Below are 23927 nucleotides of genomic sequence, written 5' to 3'. Positions count from 1 at the left end.
TGACGTTCGCGGAACGCGACAGGGGCGATCAGTGATACCCTGCGAAGCATTATAACGATGAAAGGGGGTTGTGACATTTGGAGGCTATTGGATGCGCGGTGAAAGGTGTTCTGCTGTCTGCAGCCATAGAATTATAAAAGCAGACATGCTGCGTCTGTCTTATGCGTCTGTCTTATTATAAAAGCAGGTCTGAACTATCTAAATTAGACAGAAAAAATGATCCAAACTATATGAAAGTAAGACTCATCTTCTGCTACAAGAAATATGCACTTGAACACAAGAAATGACATCTAAATTGTGGTAGCGCCAATAGCACCGCTCTCCCCTCCTGTAATACCGTCTGTGGGTGTGGACATGACTGACGACAGGTCACTCCCTCGGGTCTCATCCCGACCCTCCTTCCCTCCTCCCTCCCTCCCCAGGGGCTCCTCCGGCGGCGATTCGGTCTCCGCTCGCCGCCCCTCCTCCGTCCCCAGAGCGCAGATCAATGACGCAATTGGCGTCCGCCAGCATCTGCTTTCTGCCGCTCGGCATTCCTGGTTGGGCAGGCACACAACGAATGCAAACACGCTATCATTAACCGTTAACGAGCAATTGACGTTCCCCGCAGCGAACGGCGTGCCATCAATTCATTTGGAAGCGGGCGCCATGTAACTCATCCCGCCGCCCCGTCCGTTTATGGAGCGTGACGAGGGAGGGGGGGAGTGGAGGGGCGGGGCGGGGAGAGGGGACGCCCGGCAGCCAGCGCCCGCCGACACTATTGGCTTTTAATATCGGGCGGCGGGGTGGAGAATCGGCGTGAACGCAGCATACCGCGAGAGGGCGCCGACGAGGGCCGCTTGGACACGCCCGGGGGGCGCCAAAGGGCGCCACTGATCAAAGACCGCCGCGCGCAGACCGGAGCGCTGTTCACTGAAACCGTGACCGAGGATCGGGGCACGGGATGAGCCGGCGGGGAGCAGGCTTAGAGGCGGTGTGACATCGTGTTCTTTGAGGGGAATTGACTCAATACAGTGGGAAAAGAAAGACGAGAAGTGATCGACGATTCCCATTGACGGCAAAGAGCTGTGAAGGCTTTACCTACGCACAAATCGAGCTTCACTTTTCGAGTTTCACAAATCGAGCTTCACAAATCGAGCAATTGGTATCTTGTAAAATGTGGACCTCATAATCCATGCACTGAAGCGTGTCCAAAACATATTGGAAAAATTGCAAGTTGAGGAAACACTTAAACACACTCTTCCTTTTAACACAAAGTGATTGAAAATACATTTTTAGTTATTTAGCAACGCTATTTGCGATTGAATTAATTTAACAGCAGCCATAGCTTCGCAAAATACACAGACCATGGCCAATAGGTTTATGTTCTTATGTGAAACAAACCGATAATCTTAACCAGCAGAAAAAGCTCCAACTATTGCAACAAGTAGCCAATAGCCTGACAAGGTTGGTGCGATGGTTTTCAGGTGTCGGTTCTCATTTTCTTTTTCACCTCGCGGAGTATAGCAACTGACATTGTCAAGTACCTATCTGGTATCTGCAAATCGAAATTCAAATATTTCTTTAGTTCAGTCTCCCTCCAGCACATTCATTACATTAAAAGTCCAAATACACTTCAACTTAATGCAAATGCCTCAATCTATTGAACTTTACTTGCTACCGGCTTCGCACGCGCTATGCGGTACAGCATCACATCAGGCGCTTATCCCTAGCGACATCTATGAGCGATGTGGAGGAGAGCTTGTCGCACTGTCCACAGATGTCGCCAGTAGTAGACGCCTGATATGATGCTGTGCCGCATAGCAATAAAGAACTGGGAACGAGGGAGTGCGGCGTTTAGTCAAAAGTTGAGGAGCGAGAATTAACTGTAATAATAAAATATGCTGGTTAAGGAGCCTGAATTGAAATATTTTAGACTTAAAGGTTGCAATATTATTCCCTACTAGTGATGTCAATTACGGAAAACTCCAGAATACCGATACCAAACCAAATACCAACCAAAACCACGGGAAAATACCGAAACCAAACCAACTTGGGAAAATGAGGGAAATGCCAACTTTTTACCGATTTCTTAGCCTCTTATACATTAGTGAGGATTTATGATACCAACAAAATACCAAACACATTACGATTGAAATACCAAATACCAAGTTGGTATCGGTTTGGTATCGGTATACCAAAAAGTTGGTATCCGATTGACATCTCTACTCCCTACACACTTCACACTGTAAAAAACAGGCTTTCGCTGGGAGGCGTATTATTCGACTGGATTAGTTACGCATGTAGAATCGTGCACAAAACATGTAGATAGATGCTTGCACATTTCCAAGACATGTAATAGTTGTTTCTTATGCCTACAATTTTGTTCCATCGTCAGTTCACCTTATTTTAACCCGCGCACCGACGGGGGGGCGGATATCCGCCCCCCTGAGGTTTTTCGCAAATAGCGGGAAAACCGCGGCGCGTAGCGCCGCGAAATTTGGTATGACTATAACCTCATCAATTTTACACATGGTGTGCAAGTTTGAACCTCCTACCTTTTAAGGTCAGGTCACCAGGTCACTTTGAATGACCCAACCTCAAGTCACTTTTTTGCAACTTTGTCACCGTGCCAGAGCTACAGTAGATGTCGGAGGCCTTTGAAAGTCGCAGGATATTATTAGGTCATTAGTAGCTATAATTTGTATATCTCGGAATTTTGATATCGGTGACCTAAGGTCAGGTCAATTTCGCGACCTCCCCATTATAAGTCAATGGGGGAAAAATCAACTCCCTGTTTTTACCACTAAAACGGGTCGGAATGGCCCCATATACCAAACATGACTTCATATACGATCAACCTTCACTACCTTGAGGTCTGTTTTGCTGTTGGGCAGCTGTGAGGTCATGTGACGTCATCAAAGGTCACCAAAGGTTTTTGGCCAATAACTCCGTACAGGAACAAGATACAGACGCGTGGATGGTCTCATTGTGTTCAGCTCGTCAAGACGCATCGAATGATATACATGATGACCTCGAGGTCGCGTGACCTGAGGTCAACCTTTGACCTTGACCTTTCGAGGTCAACATATACATCATTCGATGCGGATTGACGAGAGGATCACGATGATGCCCTTAGTTTGTTCCTATCTTGACTAATTCGAAAGTTATTCGAGAAAAACTCTCTCCATATCTAGCGCCGCCATTTTGACTTTTTCGACCCCTGTGACGTCATCTTTGCCCTGACCTGAAAATGACCTTAGTAAAAATTGTAGATCCTGGCCGTGCGTATCCGATGCCGTTTACCGCTTGTCGCTATCTTGCTTCGTTCTCGAGATCTCAGGGGGGGGGGCGGTCATCCGCCCCCCCCCCCCGTCGGTGCGAAGTTGGCGCAGACCCCCGTCGGTGCGCGGGTTAAAATTAGACATTGTCTTTTACTACTGGTATTTGTTCGGGCACTCTTCACCCTACAGATTGCCTCCACCGCCGCGCGGGCGAGCATCCCGCGCGTCAGAATGGCGGCGCGATGCGGACAACAAAGGCGGAACGGGGAGCAGTCCGTCGGCGGGGAGAGATATCGATATCCCGAGTGCGCCAAACGAGATGGCCCCGCCATCTATGAACCAGGCGGGTAACTACTGCTTTCTTAAAGACCGCTCGTGGCAGTGCAGGCATCATCTGCCCATGAGCTGGCTTCTCAGTTCTCAGTTCTCTAACTTCTCTTAGCTGGTAAATGGTATCGAATATGGACACGTTGATAAAAATCAGACAACTCTCAAGTTTGGGCAATAACTGAAGTTGGAAACTGCTACTCAAGCCCAAAAGGGTGCCAATGTACCTACCTACCAATGTTCGCAAATAACTTGCCGATTTTCGACAACAAACGTACCTACCTATTTTTTGGAGCTAGGTCAGGCCAATTAATTAGGTATGATAAGATAAAATGAACACGAATCAACCAAGCCTAATCAACAGCAGTGGGATCATCAATCCTGTCGAATAACTATGCGAGGTAAAAGGGCTCAGAAAAAATATTATTGCTCATAATTTGCATTCCTCTTAACCCTCGCACGACCAGGCCATTTCTCATAACACGAACGACCAGGGGGGGGGGGGTTGTTACGACCCCCCCCTTGGCGTTTCGAAACGGAAGGTCGTAGAGCTTAGCGGAAAAAACCAACGGATTGCTCTCAACGAGATCTCGCGATTGGTGGTATATTTTTTGGTCCTAGGTCAACATTTGACCTACTTTTGACCGGTCAAAGGTCAAATTTTCGGAAAAATAGACTTTTTTCAACTTTCAGCGACGATTGCGGCAAAACGGTGGGAAATATCGACTTGAAACCTTCACTATCGTGTTCCTTGATCAATTCTCTATCGTTTGGTATGTATTTCGTTTCCCTAGCTCTAAAAATGGCGCGTTGGGAGCGCCGGAAGTCGGCAAGGTCACAGTCGGCGGCAGAAATTCGAAAAATCAAAATTTAAATTTTTGAAATCTGATTGTATTTTTGGATTTGGGAGGTCCATTTGCTCCCTATAGAAGCTAATATTGCTGCATATTCCCATTGAGGTGACAAGAATTAGCAAAATAGTGGTTCGGGCGCTTTTCAAAAATAGTACCGGACGCTGTTCCTCTTGTGACGTCATAGCTCCGTGACCTGACCTGACCCGGCCAAATTTCTTATACCATATGATAGCCAATACTTGCCCCAACATGCATGGGAAGTTTCATCACGATCCATCAACCGATGTCCGTACCACCGGCAGGAAACCTCGGGCGTTGGCACTCAGTTTGTGAAAATCCGGCCGGAGGCTGTACCTCTTATGACGTCATAACTCCGTGACCTGACATGACCCGATCAATTTTTTTCGGCAAAAGATGCGCAAAGGTTGCCCCAGAGGGTATGGAAAATTTCAGCCCGCTACGACAAGCCGTTTAGCGTGCACTTCGAAAAAACCTCAGGGGGGGGGGTTGATACAACCCCCCCCCCTAGGCGTTCTAGGGTTAAAGTTTCGACAGGTTATCACATTGCTCCGTTGCCACTCTGCAGAACATAGAAGTGCGTTCCTTCTAAAGAGAACTCATCGATTGCATATGAGTTAAGAAACACCCTTGTTTGAAAACTAAGCGGGTATAGCCGACACTATTTGTTTGATAAAGGACTTTTTTCTAATCAAGCAGCGCAAGCAAACTTAATTCGTATTACTAAATGAATAGATTAAAAAGATATGATGCATATTATGCCAAAAATCATGTCACCTCTCCAATTAACCCGCGCCCCACTGGGGTCTGTGTATAACACGCCCTACTGGGGGACGGGGGGGGGGCTATTCATAGCCCCCCCTCCTAACTCCGAAACTACTGGGCCGATCATCAAAATTCAAACGGCGTCTGATAGCCCCGGAAAAACTGTCGAGCGAAACCTAATTTCATTGACCTCGAGGTCACCGATGACGTCACAGGTCAGGTCAAAGTAAAAATTATTAGCATTTTGGCTTGTTCACATTTTGGGCTCTGGCCGCCGTCTTACAAGTCAGATCAGGTTCATTTTTGGTTTCCACACTCGTGAACAGATGCTCTAGATACCTTGAGGGTACCAAACTTGTACTTTGATTTTCAGGTCAAGGTCAGGTCATCACAGGTCACGAAAATATTATATCATGCGTCGGTCACGTGACACATGTTTTATGGTCCATTTAGGTCACATATTTCGAATTTGATGTCGTCTGTGTCATTCGAGGTCATTTTGAGTCGAATTTAGCTTAGGTCAGGTCACTTTCAGGTCAAAAAAGGTCAAATTTTGAAGTTAGGATTTTTCAACAAAAAAGGTGTCTATTGGATGCAGTTTGAGCTCAGGAACACGATGATGCCATTTATATTGGTGTACGATGTCAAATACGTACTGAAAAATTGATTTTAAAAAGTAAAAATTGTGAATTATTTGCAATAATGCGTATACCTTGGCCATTTTTGAAGATTTAGCTAAAAGTTGCTAGAGTTAGTCATAATCATGCGTCCTGTCACATATATTCCGGTTTTTTCGAAAAGTCAAAAACTTTTTGAAAAAAATATAAAAATATAAATTTTGAATATTATTATATAAAATTTTCAAAATTTTCAAAATTTTGAAAATCCGAGATAGCAGTTTGATAGCGCGGTCAATTCTGAGTCCTTTCATGCAAATAAATTGGATCTAGCTTAAAAACTGAGCTCTTGGGAGCGATTGCCGTGGTTCAATGTTTTGCGTCGAAATCGGACGAACATGACGTCACTCTGACGTCATTTCCGGCCGACCTATGGTAGCCACGAAGTTCAAATTTTGACACAAGGTGTCAAATTGATGCAGCCGAAGGTACTGAAAGTTTGGCGTCGATCCGTCAAGCGGTTTGGAAGTTATTGCAGAAAAACGGGAGGGGGGCTATAAATAGCCCCCCCCCAGTGGGGCGCGGGTTAACTAGGTAAATATCGTAAACTTTGTTTTTTTACTGGAGGATATACCTATGGAATAAAATCTACATTTCATTCAATGCATCTTTTGATCGAATGGATAAGTTGACCACTAAAAGTGAGCCACTTACCATGCCTATTCCCTGGCTAACTGCATGCTTGTACCATGTCTTTATTTTGCAACATCATAGTACTTACCAGAGCTTTTCGACATTCGAGATGATGCGTTTCCACATGCAATATCTGATGTAAAATTTGAGTAGCATTTGACTCCCAGAGGCTCTGCCAAACAAAAGTGGTCTTAGTATCGTGCAACCAAAAGTTGTATGCAAATTGACCAATTTCAGAGTATAAAACGAGGCATTCTCATTTCCTTTAATTACGGAGTAGGCACGGCAGGAACTAACATAGTGTTGTTTCTGCCAATGTGCTAATTTCAACGTCGCATGTAAATGTCCTGACATTACCGGAACGCGTTATATAAACATACAACATGAATAATGCATACTAAAACGGTGAAAATTGGAAGCTTAAGCAAAACGTGCTTTTAGAGAACTTGTTTATAATGTCAAACAATGTTTCTTTTTCAGTCTCATAGCATGACATCTCAGCATTTGTCCGATAAATTGGCACGGGCCACGATGTATTTTAATCGAGCGATGTATCAACATATACATACATGTATGCTACAAACATGCTATGAATTTTAATACTGTCTGGTTGGAATATCGGAAAATGGAATGAAAATCATTCCTAATATAGGAAGAACATCGTTCGATAACTCTGCAGGTGGTGGGCCTCCCGGCCACCTTCCGCGCGGTTGGGGGGGGGGCATCCCCCCCGTATCTCCGAAACTACTCTGGACGGATCCGGACAATTCAAAAGGCGTTCGATAGCCCTGTCAAATTTGTCGAGGGAAACCAAATTTCATTGACCTCGGGGTCACCGATGACGTCACAAGTCAGGTCAAAGATAAAATGCTTCACCGTTCACGGGGCTTCTAGGGAAAGCGCTATAACACCGAGTAAAACGAATTTTGATGAAAATCAGCGATAGGGCGTCAGTTGTCTAGTACATATGCTGCTATTATAGGTCACTGGTCATACCAGGTCAGGTCACAGGTCAGGTCACCAAAGGTCACCAAGGGTCACCACATGAACCCAACTTTACTAAGGTTGTGCGATGCATGTTTTATGGTCAGTTTTTCATTTCCAACTCAATGATGTTGGTTATAAGACCATCAGGTACGGTTGAGGTCACTTTCTGGTGGAGGTCAGGTCAAGGTCATGTCAAAAAAGGTCAAATTTCAAAGTTGATATTTTTGCATAAAATGGGTGATGATTCGATGCAGCTCGTCACGGGGAGTCTAATGGTGGTCTTTGTTTTGCGCTACGAGGTCTAGAATTGCTAAAAATTGAGTTTGAAAATTTGACATCAATTTTGAACAGTTCTTTCGCTATAGCTTGGCCAAAAAAACATATCGATCTTAAATTTGGCATGTAGATAGAAGGCGGTAGGGTCTATCACATATATTCCGTTTTTTTTTTTAATTCAAAAAACTTTTTGGATTTTTCGGCTATTATATTCAAAAAAATCTATTTTCACATTTTTGGGGGTCAAAATCCAAAAATTTCAAAAATCCGAGATAGCAGTTTTGTAGCCCTTTAAATTCTACACCTTTAATGTCTGAAACATTTTTTTTTTATCTCTAAAGCTGTAGGCCTGACAGCTCTTCTCGCGAAACCTTTTTTGGGTCGAAAATGGCAGAAATGACGTCACTCTGACGTCATTAGCGTCCAACCTATCATAGCCTTTTGAAATTTTTTGGTCGCAATGCGCAATAGCTATTCACGGGAGGGTACTGAAAGTTTGGTGACGATCGGCGCAGCGGTTCTCGAGATATATCGAAAAAACTAAAGGGGGGGGGCAAAAAATGCCCCCCCCCCCACCACCTGGAAGGTTAATAATCAAAAAGCATTAGTCATGACAATATCTAGGTTGGTATGCCACAAGAAAATAGTACAGCATTTCATGGTACTCTTAGACATTAGCGCTGCAATCTATTTTTTTTAGAAGGAATTTGTCCACCAGCATTGGAGCGTAAGGCACACCAGTGTATTCCCGATTTCGCAATATTACATCTTCACGAATAAAATTCGACTGCGAAAAACATGAGCTTCAATCGTTACCCCTCTTCCTCTCAGCCCTACGAAGTACATACCACACCTCAGCTAAAAGCAATCCGTCCCATACCGTCCTTCCGCGCGCATCCCGACCATTACTGCGCCCGGAAGATGTTCACTCCTTCTCGCATCCGTGCCAACCGCGACGCCGGCGGAAGGCGCCTGCTTTCCGCGTTAGGGTGACCTCAGCTCGCCACTAATGTAGCGCCAGCGCCACCAGTGTCACGCACGGCCCTCGGGGGGGGGGGGGGGGCATCAGCCGCCCACCTGCCGACGTCCATCGGAGCCGACGCGATAACGGTGCGTCGACTGCGTCGCCAGCGACAATCATTGAACGGCGAGGAGGGGTGCGCGGCGCAGCAATTAAAACGGCATCGCGGCATTATCGGTATTTTGGCCGGCACGGGAGCGGCTTATTAGGGCAGGCAAATGAGAGGGAGGGATGGGATGTCGGGAAAAAGATAGACAGAAAAAAGCCGAAAGGCAATCCAAAACGCAGTCAAAGAGTCAATTCATAAAATTGGATTCATAATACCGCAGTCAATTTACACTCAGAAAACACGTTGAGAACATTTTTGAATAAGGACTCAATTGAGTACTGAAACAAGCCTCAAATGTGCCTGATTTTAAAAACGGTTTCAGTAAGGCTTCCTTTTAGGGCTCATGTACTTTTAGCTTGTTTTGTTGGGTTAGGCCCTTTCGGTCCGATTAGACCATTTCAGAGCCGGAAGGATGATAGGAATTAGGGGGAAACATTGGTCTGGGCAGGCACCCTAGTGTGTCACCGGGGCTGAGCCCATCCCGAAGGACAGGCCGACCAGCCCCAAGGTACTCACTGCACCCGGCTACGGGGTGCGCTCCCTCGGGAGCAGCGGTGCCGCTCCAAGGGAGCAGCCCGCATGAGATAAAGTTGCCTGTCCGGCCCGGAGGGGGGTTGCGGCGTGGAGGAGAAGGATTTCCGTATCCTGAGGATAGAAGCACGGAACGGTGTCCCGAGTACTTCTAGCCCGAATACTGGATTCAAGTGAGACCGAAATTGGGGATCGGGCTGAAAACTGGTTTCATAGTGAGACTAATGTTAAAAGCTTGACACCGATAATGGGTACTGACTGAGATCTGTTTCTGCGATCAATGGCGTTGCTCAAAAAGTATTCTCAAAATGTGTGGTCTGTTTTGAATAGGGGACATTAGCCCGAAAACTGGTCTCTGAGACCGAAAATGGAGAAACTGTTTTCTCAGTGTATGGTATTGGAATAGTGTACCTTGGAAGTAAGCAGCGCCAAATCGTGTTGTAATGTCGTCGCTTTGTCATACAGTAAAGTAAAAAGTCACGTACCTGCTAACTGTGTTGCCGCTTGTGTCAAATTCTGCAATGGAGTTTTCTCTGGAACAGACAGGAATATATTGCGTCAGAATAAAATTTGCATCCCAAATCATTTGCTTTTAAACAGCTCGTTTGACAAAAATGCTAACTTACAAATATCAATAAGCATTTCGATAACAATTACCCTAACGAACTGCATTCTCTGCATTCCATGTTTCCGTTTAGACACATGCTCCCAAACCCACGGGACCCATTTGCGCATTCCCTACTGCACATCTGGCGTCATACATTCCTCATTCCCTCTCGACCCCACCAGTGCCCTCGGGGCATTCCAGTGCCCGCCGGCGACCGTCCTGTTGCTCCGGCGCTCTCCCTTCCCGATGATAAATGTTCACTCATCCCCACCATATCATATCGCGCAAAAAATTGAATTCTCGCCGACACAATGAGCGCCCGGGGGCATAAATCAGGCGGCGGCGCTGGTCTGACGGCCCCTGGACACCCGCTGTGGGCCGCCATTGTGCCGGGCGGCCTGCCCGGCGGCGGTGCGGGGAACGCTTCGGGGCGATACACAGCCTGGAGACGGTGCGAAGGCTCGAGGGGGAGGAGAGGGGGGGGGGGTGATGCAGCGCCCCAGGCGTCGGCAGCCATTGTCCTGGGTAGTCCCGCTCCGCCGCCCACGCCCCACCCCGCTGGGCAGGGGGGAGGGTGCCAAGACGGCCGGGGCGGGACGCAGAGACAATGGTCGGATACGGCGGGGATGTTTCCAGAGCGTGAATGTCTCGGACGTGGCAGAAATACTGGGGTAGTGGAGATTTGGATACATGAGTTTCGAAATATAATTAATTCATAGATGACTGATCACAAATGGTACTAGGAAAATGCAAAAAAAGAGTTTTGCTTATAAGAAAACACTGCGAGTTTGCGGTAAACGCCATCCGCTCATAGACGCTTCATACGAAGATCACAATCGATAACGAAGAATGACTCGTTGAAACTAATTCCTTCAGAAATTTGACTGGATCATGTCAAATACACCAGAGCAAAAAAAAAAAGTCACTCGCAGAGCTGCTCGAAGGAGAATCGGCTTATAACAGAACAACATTTTTTTTTTTTTTTTGCTGAACTTTACCAGAGTTGCGAGCCATAGAGTTACTAAACAAGATCTATATTATAAAGTCATACTCCATGATAAATTCATGAACTTCTCGTATTTCTATATACTAAATCCTAAATACTTTGACGACACGCTTTTGCATTATGCAGCTGCGCACGCCGCACAACCAGCGCGGGCCGCGGCGTTCCGAAAGGCGAGAGCAGCCACGGCGGGAGCGCCTGGCTGGGTATGCTGTGCCGCCTAGCACGCTCGCCGCCGGTACAGTCTGCCTTCCAGGCGGCAGCACGTTAGGCGGCGGAGAGGATGTCGTGCTCAACACCAATGCTGGTCGCTTTTCGCTGTGTTCAGTGTGTTCCTAGAGGACACTAAGGGGTTTCCCATTTTTGGACGATGGTTACTTTCGACAGTGCACACAATTTATGGAATGCGTCATGAAAGATGCATGCAGTAATGACATATTTGGCGATTAACGTGAAAATGAGATACGACCGGAGAAGTTGCCAGTTATTTCGATTCGGCTATATTGATTATCCAACTACAACCATGAATATAGAGCTTTATCTTTTCTTTTCTTTTGAAGAAATGTGGCCTTAGCGATCATGGTAATTCAGCGCAGTGTTCTCCTAATTTGACGACAGTAAGATACGCAGCCCCGACACACCCCGTCAGACCCGTCGGCAGCCCCCCAGCAGTACCCAGCCGACCCAGGCAGCCCCCAAGCCGACCCCAAAACAGCCACCAGTCGACCCCCAGGCAGCCACCAGCCGACCCCAGGCAGCCCCTAGCGGTCTAGCCGCGCCGGAATGGAGCTGTTTCCGGCCCGAAGTGAGCGCCTCCGCCGCGTGCGTGCGTGATTGTTGCGCGTCTGTCGTCCGACCCGACACGTGCCCTAGAGCGTCCCGCCGCCGCGGCTACAACAAAAGCCAGTCGGGCCGGGAGTGCCGCCCTCCGCCACCGGCCGTCGCTGCGTCGTCGTTTGTTTTATTCTCGATTCGAGCCGGCTGGCGACTCCCTTTGCACGTGCACGGTAATGACGCGACCGTCACGTGACTGGTGAGTTCATCATGACGTCACGCGTGTGATGCCATCGGTCACGCAGGGAGCGGGACGCGGTGGATGGAGCTCTGCGGGGGTCCCACGGGACGGTAGCGTCGGGACTGTGGTATGCGGTCCGGCCCGGCGCCCCCTGAGTGGCATTGTTGTGGGGTCTATGGCTGGTTCGAGAGCGGACTTTGTGACGGCAGAGGTCCTGAATGCCACCGTTGGAGTGTTGGATGAGAGGAGCAACATGCTTTGCTCATGCATAGTTAACCCTCGCCCGTATAGGGGGGGGGGGGTCGAACGGACCCCCCCCCATGGTTTTTCGCAAATAACTCGCGTAAAAAGCGGCCGATCGCGACGAAACTTTCAGTACCCTCGCATTCATCAATTTCACACCTACCCTGAAAATTTCATGACCCTGACCCAAATGACCTTTGATGTGTGACCTACTTTTCGAGACCATGTTTGGCTGGAATCGCGATTCGGCGTATGTCGGCTCGCATTAGCCGCGCGTTTGCAGTCTTTTCGTGGTTTCAAGCGTTCAAACATGTGATACGATGTTGCCCCATGCATTAGGGCGGGTGTCAAGGTCACCTGAAGGTCAGGTCAGGTCATTGACCTTTGATGACCTCGGTTCACTTTTTCGAGTTTTACATGTTTCTAGGCCAGTTTTTGGAGCTGAATTCGAATTTAGCAACCATATGAACATTTACGAAGTAGTTTTGGTGCCTTCGTAACATGTTACGAAGCTGTCAGAGGCAGTTGCCACCTACTACGAATACCCTTACTGGTTGACCTGACCTGACCTGATCCGACCTGGCCTAAATACATAAAGACATCATCTGTGATCAAAACTAACATGATATTAGTGATCAGCACCCCGAAAAAACCCTTAGCAGCCACACTTCACGACGTTCTAACAGGTCCCGATTTTCCCGCCTTTGGGGTCATTGACCTGACCTGCAAGGTCAACCAATGACCTAGGACCTTAAAATTGGGTATCATCGGCTTCCTCTCGTCACGGGCAACACGCTCGTTTTTTCCGCGAAGCTCTAGCTCGATCAGGGGCGAAACGGCAAGGGGGGGGGTCCAACGGACCCCCCCCCCTTATACGTTCGCGGCTGGAAAAACACCAATACGGGCGAGGGTTAATGTGTAAAGCCAGAAAGATAACAATGAGATAATTTGTGTGCAAGATATGACTGCTGGCTCTGATGCAAGTCACAAACTTGCTGAATGCTGACTCCTGGGACCTCAGATGTAAAAACCAAAACAAAACGGAGCCTTTCGCGATTCCTCACATTGCAATAGGAGTAACATCGGAATGTGGCCCGCAGTAAACCAACAAGCACCACTACCAGGGCATCCCCAAACCGCACGGGTCACCCCAAGAGCCCAACAATCCAGCGCCTGACTGCTCGAGCTGCCACGAGCCCACCGCTTCTGACAGGTCGGCGTGCCTATCGGGTCAATGGGACGGCACCGTCACTGCTCACTGAATCAGCTGAGCAGCCATGCGTGTCTCGGCGGCCCGGGGCGCCGCGTGTGGCGCGTGCGACTCCAGTGGCAGCCGCACAGGCGACGGCACGCCACCCGCCCGGCCCACCTGCCCGCCGCATCACCCGGGGGTAAAAGCGCAGTCAGCTCGGCGGGGAGGGGAGCGGAGGACCGGAGGGGCCGCTCTGGGCACGTGCCGCCGCTATTAGGGGGTCGGAGGAGCGGCGGCGGTGCACGAGGACGGCGCGGCGCCGTAGACCGTCACTCAGCGGGGCGGGCTGGACTGACAGCAGGCCGAGAGGGGACAAACGGTGGTATTTACCGAGCTCAAGTGCCCGACATTGATCGCGTAATTGCTGCCAGTTATGGGCGTCACAGCAGGCATCCGAATCACCAGAAAATGCCAGGTAAAACGTGCTTCTGAAACAAACCTGTTATACATGCCAAAATGTATGATTCACCCGTTTTTCGCATCTAGATATATGCTTCATGCGAGTTTATCGATGGCGATGTGTAGAATATCTATCGATATATACGCATGTGTCTATGTTGACTCAATACGGTACTCAACTCATCATGTAAACCTGACTGTTAACGACTGAGGTTTTTATGTGCATTGAGCGGTCGGGAGGAGAACTGGACAGAAAAAAAACAATACAATATACTGCAGTGGTGTGCACAAGCACGAAGCCTGCTTTACGGCACCAACTAGATAACTGCATAAATGGGGATGCCGGAAGTAAAAGGAGACACTGTGCACCGATGATCGGAGAGGATGAGTAAATTAGTTTCATCGCGATCGCGAAACGCATTCCGTTCTTCGAAATTAATGCCTCTGAATAGCAGGTTGTCTTGCAGCCAAAGTCTACCCCCACTGCCAGCGATTGCGTTCTGCATCCAGCCTTGAAATGTGAAGGCGAGGAAACCGTTCAATTTTTACAGCAGCCATACCATGAAGTAAAAGAAAGATCACTGCCATAAAATAAGTACAAAAGCCATTACCTTTGACACATTGGCCTCGGATATCGTGCAATGGACGTATTCACAGGCCATAATCGCACTCATGCTGTTCAAAACCAGCAAGTGTAAGCACCATGCTGTGCAACAAAAGCACCGCATATAAAACGTCGCATTGGCTGCTACCAACAATTGGCACGTTCACGCTTCTTCTGCAACAAATCAACGTTCACGTGTTTTATGACATTCTACCCAGTACCCCCAATTGCATAAACACTGAACACGCTAAGCCCTTGTTTGTCCTTCTCCCTCCCTCTCTCTCTCTCTCTCTCTCTCTCTCTCTCTCTCTCTCTCTCTCTCTCTCTCTCTCTCTCTCTCTCTCTCTCTCTCTCTCTTTCCTCTCTGCCTCTGCAGCAGACTCCCCACTCTGCCCGAGTCGCCGCGTCGACTCGTAACGGCCGGTATCGCTGTCGGCGCCGTCACGCCTCCCGCCAAACTGTTGCCGCCGGGTGTGAATTATGGCGCGAACATGGCGCGCCAACTTGTCGGATTGAGACAAAGCGGCGCGTCGTGGCGGCCGAGGGCGGACGTGGGCGACTGTCAGCCCGCCACTGGGCGCTAATATACGGGACAGAGCGGTGCCAAATGGCCGCCCGAGCCCGCCGACCCGCCGACCGCTCAGTGGGGCCGGGTCGGGGAACGGGGGAAGGGAGAATGCTATCGGGAAAATCGGCAGCGCGACGCAGGGAGGAACTGAATGCACACTGGGATTGGAAGACACGATGACATTTTTCGTATTGAAGGAAGAAAAACGATATGCTGATGTAGGCGTGTTGCAGCCAGTTGGTGCAATTTGCGGCAATCATCCTATTGCGGTCACGCGTATGCTACATATATGGGCGAGTTAACCCGCGCACCGACGGGGGTCTGCGCCAACTTCGCACCGACGGGGGGGGGCGGATGACCGCCCCCCCCTGAGATCTCGAGAACGAAGCAAGATAGCGACAAGCGGTAAACGGCATCGGATACGCACGGTCAAGATCTACAATTTTTACGAAGGTCATTTTCAGGTCAGGTCAAAGATGACGTCACAGGGGTCGAAAAAGTCAAAATGGCGGCGCTAGATATTAAGATAGTTTTTCTCGAATAACTTTCGAATTAATCAAGATAGGAACAAACTAAGGGCATCATCGTGATCCTCTCGTCAATCCGCATCGAATGATATATATGTTGACCTCGAAAGGTCAAGGTCAAAGGTTGACCTCAGGTCACGTGACCTCGAGGTCATCATATATATCATTCGATGCGTCTTGACGAGCTGAACACAATGAGACCATCCACGCGGCTGTATCTTGTTCCTGTACGGAGTTATTGGTCAAAAACCTTTGGTGACCTTTGATGACGTCACATGACCTCACAGCTGCCCAACAGCAAAACAGACCTCAAGGTAGTGAAGGTTGATCGTATATAAAGTCATGTATGGTATATGGGGCCATTCCGACCCGTTTTAGTGGTAAAAATAGGGAGTTGATTTTTTCCCCATTGACTGATAATGGGGAGGTCGCGAAATTGACCTGACCTTAGGTCACCGATACCAAAATTCCGAGATATACAAATTGTAGCTACTAATGACCTAATAACATCCTGCGACTTTCAAAGGTCTCCGACATCTACTGTAGCTCTGGCACGGTGACAAAGTTGCAAAAAAGTGACTTGAGGTTGGGTCATTCAAAGTGACCTGTGACCCGACATTAAAATGTAGGAGGTTCAAACTTGCACACCATGTGTAAAATTGATGAGGGAATAGTCGTACCAAATTTCGCGGCGCGTAGCGCCGCGGTTTTCCCGCTATTCGCGAAAAACCTCAGGGGGGGCGGATATCCGCCCCCCCGTCGGTGCGCGGGTTAAGGACTCTTCTGAAATCCAAATAAAATAATGTACATGATCAGCGACGAAAGGCATTACCTTCACATTGTTTTTGTTTCAGCAATTGGAATTACTGCCTGATGATGTGACGTAAATAAAGCGCACAAGAAAAATTCAAGGATAAGCTGAGTGGTGCAAAATATCATGGATCGTGAACAAATAAAATAAAAGAAAATGTGACACGAGACGTTCCTTATCGCCTCTACAATCTACATGGCTGTCCATCATTCAAGAAAGGGCCACCATTCCTTTTAACGAGCCGATCCGATCGTTGAGGTCAGCCAAGTGATCGGCAAACCTCAAATCAACACTACGCCGACTTTGCCGCGAGTTCCGGCGCTGCGGCGCAGCACGTCTTCGATGCGCTACAATCGGTGTAAATCAGCTGCGCTAACGACGACGGGTTCCGGTCGTCGGTCATCGTAAAACGGCGGCCGTTTTTAATCTATTGGCGCCGGTAATGACCTGATCACGTGGAAGAGACTAATCGCCAGCGTGGAAAGACGGTATGAGTACTCTGGTGATATGGACTATTGATTTTATGCTTTCTCATTACGCTATTTTTGAAAATAGCTATTTTTTCCAGAGAAATGTGTAGAAGATGTAATATGTAGGTATGTAAATATGTAGAAGAAATCTACATATTTAATTTTTGAAAATATATCGTTTCTATGAATAGCTGTCGAAACTTAAAATGCATACTTAAATTGAATTTTCAGGAGAGACAAAGCTTGTCAATCATGTTCTCATACCAGAAATTAAAGTCGCCATTTCCAAATACTTCTTAAAACAAACGGGGACCAAAGAAAACGACAAGGCCTTAGCCTCGCTGGAATAACGTTTCACTCCACTCGCGATTTTAAGCCAGCACTCAGGAAGTGTGCACAACCGCGCTAACCGGACTGGCAGACATTTCTGCTCCTTTATGTGGCCACATTGACCCAACTCTCTCGACTCACGCAGGGCGGCTCGGCGCACCCGCAGGAAATGGTTCTCCCTGGATGATGTACGGTGCCAACAAATATACCCCAGGCACATAACGGTAGTGATCTATGATTGCTAATTGGGGCATGTACAGACCGGATTTGCATAAGGTCACCGCTGTACTATTAGCGTGAACTATAAATTACTGCACTTTTCAATAGACTCAGGCGCCGGGCGCGGAGCCGGCATTAACACGCCGCCGGTTCGACTGAATTCCGCCACTTTCACAGGTTCTAGGACCCGATGAGTGCAATTAGCGGCGGCCGATCCAAATGGCGTCTAGCCATTAAGACGGCAATCAGCTCGTCTCAAAGGCCTTGGCTGAAAGCCCACTTTATGCTCCCTCGAAGTCCTTTGTGCGCCCGGGGCCGAGGTGGGGGCGGCCGGTACTCACCTGAGATCCGCTTGTCCTGGTCGGCGGCGTCCCTCTGCGGCGGGCCGCTCGGCTGGAGGGGGTCCCGGCTCAGGTACAGTCCCGGACTGAAGTAGGCCGCCGCCCTGTCCCGGCCCAGCTCCGCCGCCGGCACCTTGACCCTCTCCACGCCGCCCTTGATGGGGTCGAAGGGCGCGGCGGCGGCGCCCCAGCTGGGCAGCCGGTAGCCGCAGCCGGCCGGCCACTCTACGGCGCCGGAGGAGGTCAGCTCCTCCTTGATGTTGTGGGAGGAGGAGGAGCTGAGCCGGCCGGACATGAGCTGGCCGCGCTTCAGGTCCAGCGGGCCGGCCGTCCCCAGGTCCGAGCAGCTGCCACCCTCGTACATTGCCTGGCGGGAGGAGAACAGAGGTCTGAGGTTGCTGGTCCGTTCATAAGCATGATACCTAAACATAGCAAGTCATATGTCATGTGTGATGCACGTGTGAGCAACTTGTTTCAGCAACATTGTGTTTGATATGGGCACATATAATGCATTTATAGTGTTGCAATTTGGAGATAAGATCCAACAAATATGCTAAACCAAACTCACAATCCCTGAACATTGAAGATCCATGTCCCAAAATTGTTGATACAACTACACATTCAAAAATAGATAGAAACGCAGACTGATAGCAAAAATATAAATTGCAAGCCAAAATGAAGCAAATATTCATCTACAGACTTGTGATGTCCGTTGAGTGAGAGACATCACGTTTTCTCTACCGCTGCAAAGGCAGAGATAATAATCAATCCGTCCGTCGAAAAAAGCATATGCGTTTAACAAGTACCTTAACAATACTCTTCTCAATGCACAATGTGCATATACCTATGTTTCTGAAAATCCTGCGGTTCACTTTTGTGTCTCGCTGCGTGACAACCAACCCTCGTGTTTACATAATGGGTGATTAAAATGTTCCAGAACTTGTAACCTTTGCATAAACTTAGCGGAGGAACAATAAACCATCATTAGTGTATACAGAAACCACATTAGACCATGCATCGTTAGGCGGCACGGGCGGACATCGATAGCAGCGCCTCTATCGGTCACTAGGGAAAGCTGGGCTGTAGGCGACGAAATACCGGCTGAGTTGTAACACGTTAAATAGGTTTTTAGACATCCGTCTTGTGAAAAAGTTGAACTTTTGCCTTCAATATTTCTACAGGCAATTTTAGAAGTGTCTTCACATAGATTACAAAACTGTTTAGATTATTGTATTTACTTCAAGCCTTCCTTATTGTTCTTGACGATGATGCGGGAACTATTTCTAATAAGTGTTTCTTGCTTAGTAAAAGAACATATTGTGCAAACGAAGAAAAAAGCATAAATGGAAGATTTTAAATGCACTTTTCTCTAACAATTGATGGTAATTTCTCTACACATCAAGGAAAAGGTGCATGCTAACTGATAATTTAAGGTTCTTGGGGCCAGTTGTTTTCTTCTTTTCTTACGTCGCCCCAATGGCCGCGAATACACTTGTGATAACGCCTATCGTTATGCTCTAGGACAACCTGTATACACTTGTAATAGGAGCACCTAACGCGACGCTTTGGGTATGTAATGTAAATTGTCTTGTAAACAATAGAGCAAGAGACGATTTATGCTCGAATTTGTATCCGAAGGAACTGGAATAGGCAACACTGTGGTGGTTTAGACAAAATGCAGGGTAAACTAGATCTTATGGTGCACTTGAAAAATTTACCAGACGTTCAAAATAATATGTCAGACGTTCATCATAAACATGCCAGCTACACATGGGGTCTCGTTTTTCTAATAAATTTACATTCATTCCAGCCCTTATCGGTTAGGGCACCCTTGGCATCAAATAGAGCAAGTCAATACGTTCGAGATTATACTTTATTGAAGAGCGTGTACCGCTTGTGCATGCTTGGGTGAACCTTAGATTTCTACATGCTTGTATATTTAATCGATCTTTACAAAATATACAAAACTATTGTTCCATGAAGGCTGTTGACGTTCGGCCAAGTTTGTGACCAAGCTAGATTTGGCGAAGTGATGTACTGAACATTGAAGTTATTAACATGCACCGTGCTGGGGGGGGGGGGGCGTTTTTGAGCCCCCTTCAGGTTTTCGCAAATATCTAAAAAAAAAAAAAACGCGGCGTGCAGTGCCACCATGTTTGACACACCTTATAATGCATCGTTTCTCCACATGTTGTGAACATTTCAGACTCGGGTCCTTGAAGGTCAGGTCATAAGGTCACGTCAACTAACCTTACCTCAGAAAAGGTTCCAATGCTCGCTATAGCTACACCGATTGAACGATCCCTCCATGAAACTGAAACTGCGATTGATAAGAGTACCAGTATGCGTAATGTGAATGTCTCGGAAATTCGATATCTGTGACCTAAGGTAAGGTCAATGTTGTGACCTCTCCATTGGGAGAAAATTGAAATGCACCTCTTTCGGACGAACGTCGTTCTAAACATTCTCAAACATTGGTTTACAGGTAAGCATGACGTACTGAATCGGAAACTTGCACCCACCCGTGACCCCTCTTTGTGTCCCTAAGGTCACCTCAGGTCCCAGCATTTTTTTACAATAACTTTTGATAGAGAAATACTAGAGCGATGAAAACAACTCAGCTGTATTAAGCTCTAGGATGCGAATCGACTGATATAAGCAACATGAGCTTGTCCGGTCAGGTCACGACCCTGACCTGACGTCAAATTTTCAAAATAACCTTTTAAGGTCAAACTATAGTTCACTCAACGCGCCTCGACGAGAGGAACACGATGTTAAGTAATGTCGCGACTCTCTTATGTCAAAGGTTATTGCAGAAAAAAATCATTTCTAGTAAAAATGTATATTTTTACAGTTACTGCCCTCTGGAGTTGACCTTAGGTCAAATTTGAGGTAACATTTCAGAAAGAGCGGTAGAAGAGCTATCGAATGCGCCTCTCCCCGACGCATAGCATAGCTTTATTGACTCCCGAGTTATGCGCTGATTTATCAAGAATTGTTAACCCGGCGGCCGCTGGGCCTCCGCGCCACCCGCCGGCCGCTGGGGGGGGGGGGGGGCATATAGTTGCCCCCCTTTACTTCTGCAACGATATCGTCGCAACGCGAAGAGATAGAGAAGCGAAACTTTGCGCACATCTTCCTGAATACCTAGCCGAGGTTGTGTCCAAATTTGGTGTCGATCCCATTTGAAATGACGTCACAGTGCCGTCATAAGTGAAATTATAGATTTGCGACTCTCATATTCCTCACGATACACCAGATTTATGGGACCGAATATAAAGAGTCGATTATTGGTCAGAAACTAGATGGAAGTGTAGTTAGATGTTTTAGGATGACAGCAGGTGCTGTCTAGTTCATTTACAGTTGAGTTTCATGCTCAGTGTCATCAGAAACGGCCCATATCGGAAAACGACAAAACTTTATGACGTCACTGTGACGTCATCTTAGGTGCTACAACCACCAAACTTTCCTCAAACATTGCCTAGGTATTCATTTGAAGCTATGCCAAGTTTCACGTTCGTAGCTCATCAGATTTCGGATATATTTCAAAAACGCAAGGGGGGCAACTTTATGCCCCCCCCAGCGGCTCGTGGGTTAAAATTGGAAAACTTTGAACTTTGATGGCCTTCGGTGACCTGACCTTTGACCTAACCTAAAAAACTGACCAATGTTTTCTTCATTATTTTTGACGTTCTTTCGAAAACCGCTTACCTCGTGCCACTACGTGGCCCAGGAGCCGAGTTTGACAGGCGTGTGTGTGTGTGGGGGGGGGGGGGTCGTGTAACGTACGATACGGAAAATTCTGACCACCAGCATGCCATGGGTTGAGATAATTATCATTGTTAAATGCCCCTGCTCATGAGGCCAGGCTGTGGTAAATAAAAAATAATATTCCTATAGCTACTTCCTACATTATATACTCCTACATGCGTATTAGGCAGCCGACATATGTAGACTGGAAAAGGCCTCCTGTTGAATGTCTGTGAGTGCGGAGTCATGTATGTTCTCTTCGGAGTCATTCGGAGTTAGAGTCGCAGAATCCTGAACAAGGCTCAAGACTCTGAAGTCGTAAGCACACATAAGCTATTTAGCCATGACGCATATTTTCAGAAGAGTGCCCGGAATCGGACTTTGAGGAACTTACAGTCGATCTTTACCACGTCGGAATCGGTGTTACCAAAAACAGTTAGCTCGGTGGCCCTGTTCTGTTCTGGGGACTAGGAATTACCAATTATATTATATTCTGAATATGTAACCGTGCTTCTAAAAAAATAATAAGCAAGAACAACTTTACCATCGTTCATCAGAAGAAATAATTTGATGTTGGCGTGATGAAACACTTAAAAATAACATTTACCACACAAGTATATTATTTTATCCAGGCATGCCATTCTCAAGATAGCACGGGAATGCCGGTAGCCTCACTCTTACCCACAAGGTTAGGCGGTTAGGTCTCCACGCATGCTTATCACGTTGAGCAGCCTGGGCAGATATAAACCAATTTGCGTCTTCTAAACATATGGGTAATAGAGGGCTTTCCAAATAATATTTATCAAGTACAGTGATATAAATGACGATTTTTGGGAAGGGCAAAAAATTTTTATTGAAAAAGCAAGTTAAAGTCAAAATATGGAAGTTAATAATCATTGAACGATATGCATTATTATTGCTTGTGTTAAGTATAAATGAAGTATTTCAGCATCAAGTTATCATTTTATCATACCACATTTTGATACTTGAAATGGCAACTACACTAACCAATCTACGGGTGATCTTTGTTCAAACCATACTGAGGCTGTGCAAGGGAGCAGCTTCAGCGTATAGGTACAATAAGATGACCTTTGCCTCTCCCTCACCTAACCATAACATCACACATGACTGCGTGACCTCGGGGCAGTGACCTTCCTCCCGGTAATGGTCAGGTAACCACACCGACTCACGCACATTATCGGCAGGTGACCACACGCACGGCCGGACTGGCGGAGGGTGGCGGCCGAGGGGCAGACGACTGTCACAGGCCGTCACGTGCGCTTCTTTGCTAGCTTCCGCAGTCGAGGAAGCGGCCCGGAAGCGGCCGACCGGTCCGGAAGGTCGCCGCCCCGGCCCGGAGCCGGAGGGTTTACAGCCGCCGCCGCCGCCCCCCGGCCAGGATACAGGCGCGGAAATGAGTTTTTCCATGGAGTCCGGCCCGGTCCGGAGCCGGAAGGGTGGCCCCGTGAGGGGAAGGTGCGGTGCGGGGTGGCTCGCCGCACCTGCAGTGGCAGGGCGGCGGCCGCGCGCGACTCACCTCCGTCGCTGAGGCTGCGGGCAGGTCGGGTCTCCGGTCGTTTCTGGACGCTCCCCGCCGTTACGCGGCACTGCCACCGACGCAATGGCCGATCGTATTTCAAACCAAATAGCCGCCGGCCGAGGTCCGAAACCAATAATTGAATAACATAAATTCCTGACGTCCAACTTGTGTGCTTAAGTCCACTTCTTTCATTACGCGGAGGAAATGGTCGCGGAAGTGGGAGATAGCCGGCGCAAACCCAGGCCGAGCCGGGGGGCGTGGCTTCGGCGCGCCGCTCCACCAATCGCCGGCTAATGAGGCCGTAATTAGGCCGGGGGCGGCCCCCGACGCGCGCGCCAGCCAATGGGCGACGTCGGCCGGCCGCCTGCGCCGGGCCATATTGACGCGCCGGCGGCCGGCGGCCAGAGGCACGGATCATTGCCGCCAGAGGGATGGCCATCTCGGCTCGGAGAGGGACGGCAGGGGTGGCAGGGGGATGGCCATCTCGGCTCGGAGAGGGACGGCGGGAGGATAGAGAGGGCAGAGGGAGGGTCAGTTCGGCTCCGAGAGGGACGGCGAGAGGGCAGGGGCGAAGAGAGACGGCAGGGGTGGCTGGGGAGGGTCATCTTGTCTCTCGGTCCCGAGGGGGACGGCGGGAGGGCAGGGAGATCCCGAAGACTGGGGGACAACATAGGGATGACCATTTCGGCAAGGGAGAGGGACGACACACCCAGACAGGGAGGTTCCTATGAGTTCCACATGTGACCAAGGAAGGGTAGGAACGTAGCAGTGTCAGCCGACCCGAGCC

General features: G+C 48.3%; 1 protein-coding gene across 1 annotated transcript in view; it reads right to left on the bottom strand.

Annotated features, from left to right (window-relative positions):
• LOC122382702 (DNA-binding protein D-ETS-3-like) overlaps positions 1-23340 on the bottom strand; it is a 42742-nt gene extending 19402 nt beyond the window's left edge. The window contains exons 1-3 of the mRNA XM_043368382.1: positions 23138-23340; positions 17851-18217; positions 9947-9994 (exon numbers count right to left, since the gene is read on the bottom strand). Of these exons, the coding sequence (XP_043224317.1) occupies positions 9947-9994; positions 17851-18214 (412 nt within the window). The 5' untranslated portion in view covers positions 18215-18217; positions 23138-23340. The remainder of the gene's footprint in view (positions 1-9946; positions 9995-17850; positions 18218-23137) is intronic.
• Positions 23341-23927: the final 587 nt, after the last annotated feature.

Source organism: Amphibalanus amphitrite, unplaced genomic scaffold (assembly GCF_019059575.1).
Source record: "Amphibalanus amphitrite isolate SeventyFive unplaced genomic scaffold, NRLGWU_Aamphi_draft 000145F_arrow, whole genome shotgun sequence".
Classification (NCBI taxonomy): Eukaryota; Metazoa; Arthropoda; class Thecostraca; order Balanomorpha; family Balanidae; genus Amphibalanus; species Amphibalanus amphitrite.
The sequence above is the reverse complement of the archived record's forward strand: the minus strand, read 5'-3'. Positions and strand labels throughout refer to the sequence as shown.